The sequence below is a fragment of the Vipera ursinii genome (genome assembly GCF_947247035.1).
Source record: "Vipera ursinii genome assembly, chromosome: Z".
Classification (NCBI taxonomy): domain Eukaryota; kingdom Metazoa; phylum Chordata; class Lepidosauria; order Squamata; family Viperidae; genus Vipera; species Vipera ursinii.
The window spans coordinates 52,309,163-52,315,311 of NC_139517.1; the positions used below are offsets into that span (position 1 = coordinate 52,309,163).

Genomic DNA, 6,149 nt, shown 5'->3' on the forward strand with positions numbered 1-6,149 from the left:
AGTGACATGCCTGCTCTACCAGAATTCAACATTTAACAGTGGGAGTCAACTTACCTTTTAAATAACAAGGACTCCAAGATGTCTATGGAAATTCTCAGTCATCCAGGTCATGATTGCCCCAAAAGTGCTTTTCCAAGAGGCAACTAGACTTCTTTGTTTTTCCTTGAAGACATTTCGCTTCTCATCCAAGATTTATTTTTATTTTTCTCAGATTCTACCAGACAATTTTAATGATATTTATTTTTATTCTTCTCAGATTCTACCAGACAACTTTAATGATAGTAAACAAAAAAAGAAAGGGCTAGTGAAAAAAATTCAGGTAAGTTCTATAATAAAGTTAGAGTGTTTTGCATGTAAAGCAAAGATTAGAAAATCAGAAATTACAAATGGTTAAAAGTGCATTGGGAGCATTGTAACTTTGGACTTGCAAGATATGGCTAATGTAGCTTTAAAATAGATTTAGCTAAAATGTGTGGGATACAGCTAAAGCATATTTCAGAGGGTTGGCTGTAACTTATATTGCTAAAAAGAATAAAGAAGAGAAACAACAACAGTTAAAGTTGAAGGAAGAATCAGAAAGTTAGAATCAGTATTACTAATAGATCCACAAAAGAAAATACTTAAGAAACAAATGGGGGTAATAAAACATAAATTAAATCTAGCCAAGATGGAAATAATGGCTCAACAGATTAAAAGGGCTAAACAGAACTTCTTTGAAAATGCCAGCAAGCCGGGGATATGGTTAGCATATAGACTGAAAAAAGAAAAAGATAAAAAATTGATAAACAAGCTGCAAGATCCAAAAGGTGAATTACAGTTTCAAAATGATACAATTAAAAAAATTATGAAAGTTTATTATCAGATACTTTATAAGGCAGAGGAAATTCCAAAAATAAAATAAAATACAGCAGTATTTAAAAAAAGCAGATTTACCAAAAATTCCAGAGAATATTCAAAAAATATTAAATGGAAAAATATTAATGATGGAGATTATAGAGGCTATAAAAAGGCAATAAAATGATAAAATTCTTGGCCCAGATGGATTACCTGCAGAGTTTTATAAATCATTACAAGATGTATTAAGTCCAGTCCTGAAAGAACTGTAATGAAATACTTCTGGAGGCTGAAATACCAAATACATGGACTGAAGCCAACATTACTTTAATACCCAAAGATTCTTATTTAACACAAATAAAAAGTTATAGACCAATATCACTCTTAAATGTAGATTATAAAATATTCGCCTCAGTAATGGCAGAAAGACTAAAGAAATTTTTGATCAAATTTATACATACAGACCAAAATGGTTTTCTACCTAAAAGACAGATAAAAAATAATTTAAGAATGATTCTTGATGTGTTAGAGTACAGTGAAATTCATTCAGGGAAACAGATGGCTTTAATATTCCTTGATGCACAGAAAGCATTTGACAACGTAAACTGGCAATTTATGTTCCAGCAACTTGCAGAAATGGACTTTGGAAAAAACTTTATAAATGTACCTAGAGGAGGGGCATGATCTACAAATTGGTTGGCATGCCTTTCTGTGGTATGGAAAGAATAAAATACATAGATACTTTCAAAACCATTTTATAAGGAATGCACTTCTTTCAGAATGGGGAAAAAGAAAAGAAAAAAAATATATTAAGATACCTGGATGGCTTTCAACAATGGAAGCTTTTGCTTACTCAAATTTAATTAACTGTGATAAAGTTGTGACATATAAAGATATTTTGGACAATGAAGGAAAATTGAAAGACAGACAAGATTTACAAGAACAAGGTATTGATTTAGCATGGTGGCCATATCTGCAAATTCAAACGAGATATGAAAAAGATGCTAAAACAATGGGATTTTATAAAGAACAGACAGAATTTGATCAGATACTGTTAAAAACAGATGAAAAGTTTAATTTAATTTAATTTAATTATGGGACTTATATGCCGCCCTATCTCCCGAAGGACTCAGGGCGGCTAACAACAATAAAAACAACAATAAAAACAACGAATACAAATATTAAAAGAGATTAAATTTTACAAAGCCCCACTAAAACCTGTAAAAATTAAAAACATGATTAAGACCCCCAACATCAGTCCAAGTCGGCCAGTTGGAAAAGGTATGTCTTTAGGTCGCGACGAAAGGACCGGAGATCTGGGGCCATCCGAAGTTCTCGGTGGAGCTGATTCCAAAGGGCAGGTGCCCCAACAGAGAAGGCCCTCCCCATGGGGGTCGCCAGCCGACATTGTCTGGCCGACGGCACCTTGAGGAGACCCTCTCTGTGTGAGCGCACAGGGCGATGGGAAGTCGTTTCTGGCAGCAGACGGTCCTGCAAATATCCTGGACCTAAGCCATGTAGGGCTTTATAAGTAAGAACCAGTTGATTAGAAACTATAAATTTCTGTTAAACTTAAAGATGGAGGAAGAACAAGTAAAAGAAACTGATAACATGGGCAAAGAACTTTGGATATAATATAGAATTAGAAGACTGGCAAAAGTTATAGGAAAGAAATGTTAAATTATCTAAAGCAGTGGCATATAAAGAAAACTTATATAAAATGTTTTACAGATGGCATATGACACCAGTGAGATTAGCAAAAATATTTAAAAAATACTTCAAACAACTGTTGGAAATGCAAACAAAGACCAGGTACTTATTATCATATCTGGTGGACATGCCTAAAGCAAAATGATTTTGGGTTAAAATACATTTATGGTTGGAGAAAATGACTAAAAAATAAACTTTAAGCCAGAATGATTTTTGTTAGGAATAATAGGAGCAAATTATGAGAAAGATTGCATATATTTAATACTACACGTACTAACAGCAGCAGGAAGTGTATTTGCCCAACATTGTAAAAACAAAAATTTACCAGCTGAAGAAGTACTAATTAAGAATATTTTAGAGTGTGCAAAAATGGATAGATTGCCTTTAAAGATAAAGAGAAAGTCTCTTTTGCATGTAAAGCAGAGATTAGAAAATCAGAAATTGCAAATGGTTAAAAGTGGCATTGGAAGAGTTGTAACTTCGGACTTGCAAGATACGGTTAATGTAGCTTTAAAATAGATTTAGCTCATCAAGTTTTGTTTCCTGTCTGGTATGTTCAGGAGGCTGACAGAACTCCAGCACAGAATCATTTTTCGCTTATATAACAAGACTATAGGGTTGACTAAGAGACAGTTCGTTTCCACCCAAGGCTTTACAGCAACGTTTACTGAGTCAGCACTGAAATAGCATCCCATCCTTGGCCCAAGGTGGAGTTATGTCATTCAATCAATCAAAATGTATTTATAGTCCAAACCAAAGACCAGCAAATAATACACTGATTAAGTAAGTAGAGTGTACTGATGGTACTAATAATGCCGCTTGGGGTGTGTGTGTGTGAAAGCCCTAATAAGCAGGCATATACATAGAATGAAGGCTACTGCTAAGCTTGTAAGCCGCCCTGAGTCTTCGGAGAAGGGCGGGATATAAATGGAATTTAAAAAAAAAAATAACCTCACCCAGCCATTTCATGTAATAGTTAAAAATGAGTGATCAGAACCTTGTGGCATACCACACTGCAGCAACCTAGGTCTAGACCTGTCTTTCTCCACTAACACCAACTGGAAACAGTTACAAGAAAAGAGAAGAACCACTGCAAACAATTCCTGAAGCCTGTCCAGCAAGTTCTTATCTTCATAATTTCATGACAGTTAAATACACATTTATATTTGAAGAATAAATAATTTAATACTTGCAAATTTTTGCATTAGAATAGCTAAATGTTATTGATTACATAGATCTTTTTAATACTACTTATATATTCTTATATAATAATACATAAAAATTGTATACCTTTCTGTGTGTAAGCTTGTGTGTTTATGCATTTGTTCCAGAAACCATCTTCAAAAAGCATTATGATAAATTAATTGAATTAATAATTATCCATTAAAATTAATCTCTAAACTGAAGTACTAATAATAATTTATAAAATTATTTCCATGTGCATATGCCACCATTCTTTCATAAACCAAAACACAGACCTGTACAATTCCATCTTTCTTTCCAGAAAAAATAGCAAAAAAAAGATAATAGGATGTAAATAGGGTAAATGAATAACAGAATAACAGAGTTGGAAGGGACCTTGGAGGTCTTCTAGTCCAACCCCCTGCTCAAGCAGGAGACCCTGTACCATTTCAGACAAGCTGCTGTCTGGTCTCTTTTTGAAAGCCTCCAGTGATGGAGCATCACAATTTCTGAAGGCAAGCCATTTCACTGGTTAATTGTTCTCACTATTTGGAAATTTCTCCTTAGTTCTAGATTGCTTCGCTCCTTGGATTGGTTTCCATCCATTGTTTTTTCTCTTGCCTTCTGGTGTTTTAAAAAAATTGCTTGACTTGTTCTTTGTGGCAGCCCCTTGAATATTGGAACACTGCTACCATATCACCCCTGGTCCTTCTTTTCACTAGACTGCATCTCCAACTCCTGCAACTGTTCTTCGTATGTTTTACCCTCAGACCCCTAATCATCTTTGTTTCTCTTTTCTGCATTCTGTCCAGAGTCTCAACATCTTTTTTATAATATGGTGACCAAAACCAGTGTTCTAAGTGCCGTCTTTTTAAGGCTTTATAAAGTGGTAGTAATAATTCACATGATGATTTTACTCCTCTGTTAATATAACCTAGGATTGTATTGGCTTTTTTGGTGGCTGCCACATACTGCTGGCTCATATTTAAGTGATTGTCCACTAGGACTTCAACCTCTCACAGTTACTGCTATTGAGGCAGGTTTCACCTAATCTGTACTTGTACATTTGTTTTTTCTTGCTTAAGTGTAAAACTTTTCTCTCCATTGAATTTCATTTTATTAAATAGGCCCCAGTGTTCAAGTATCTTCTGGAGTGTTGGTTATTCCTACCAGTTTGATGAGTTTCCCTTTTAATCCCTCATCTAAATTGTTTATGAAGATGTTGAAGATTCTTGGGCCTAAAACGGAACCTTGGGTACCCCTCTGCTTTCTTCCCTCCATATAGATGTAGTTCTATTAAGGACTATATGTTGAGTATGGTTTGTCAATCAGTTACTTTGTCAAATGAAGAACAGCTGCACTAGGGGGGAGAAGGAAAATGGAAGGGAGGAAGACAACTGTGTTAATATTATAATAACTATATGGAATAAGATGCTCTAATAGAATTGTCTGTGGTGTTCACTGTATAATTAATAACTAAAATAATTAAATTGTCACTTTTATCTTAGAAATGTAGTAAGAATATTACATTTTGAAAAATATTGCTTTGTCTTTATTTTTGTTTTCAGGCTTTTCTTGCACAGTGTGATACAGTGGAAGGAAATATTGGTCAAGAAATGGATAAACTACACTCAAAGAATATGGCCCTTGCAGAATGAAGCTCTTTTAAGTAACTAGGATAATGAATTGCTCTGTGAGCACAAAGAACTTGCTTTTGGAACAGTTATTCAAGTGTTCAGAATTTTAGTTTTAGCAGAGTTTTGTGAGAGCATTGCATGCTAGCTATTTTTTATTCATCTATATGTATTCTGGTTATATTTAAGGATAGTCTTCAGACACACAACCCATCTCTATTTGTTTATTATTTTTTCCTTTCTTACATTGCAATATATCGTTGTATAAACATACATGTTTCAGCTGTTGAGGCTTCAATATTTTTATTTGTTCTATCTTTTAATAACTTTTATGGATGTTGTAGAATCAAATCAAATATCTTTTATCATTGTCATTGAAAATAAACTCAATAAACAATGTAATACATTGCAACAAATATCCTACCACATTATATGTGTATGAATATATGACATATATATGATTATATGTATGAATATATATCACATATATAAGATTATATGTCTATGACTACACACAGACACACACACACACACTTTGTATGACAGTGGGTTGGGGTGCCCACAGCAGCAGCTGAGAGTAGTAGTGTGTGAATACACTACATTGGCACAAAAAAAGCAAAATCAGCTCTGAATTTTCCCCTAAAAAGTCCACATAATTAAACTTGCATTCCCCCCCTTTGCCCATTCTCTTCAGTCCGTTGCGTTGTTCAATCAACTACACTCCTTTTGTTATGAGAACTGCCTGGATTGTTCAAACACCTGTGCAGCATGACCTTGAAGGGGGAAGCA

The 6,149-nt window shown here is 34.2% G+C and overlaps 1 protein-coding gene across 3 annotated transcripts in view; it reads left to right on the plus strand.

The window, feature by feature from the left end:
• The window catches only part of BAG1 (BAG cochaperone 1), a 79,737-nt gene extending 73,980 nt beyond the window's left edge, over positions 1 to 5,757 (plus strand). For 2 of the 3 annotated variants that reach the window (XM_083377174.1, XM_083377176.1), the window contains 2 exons: positions 257 to 319; positions 5,295 to 5,757. In XM_083377174.1, the coding sequence (XP_083233300.1) occupies positions 257 to 319; positions 5,295 to 5,384 (153 nt within the window). In that variant the 3' untranslated portion in view covers positions 5,385 to 5,757. Of the gene's footprint in view, positions 1 to 256; positions 320 to 2,565; positions 2,647 to 5,294 lie in introns of all 3 variants that reach the window. The other variant, XM_083377175.1, reaches the window with a different exon arrangement.
• The last annotated feature ends 392 nt before the right edge of the window (positions 5,758 to 6,149 follow it).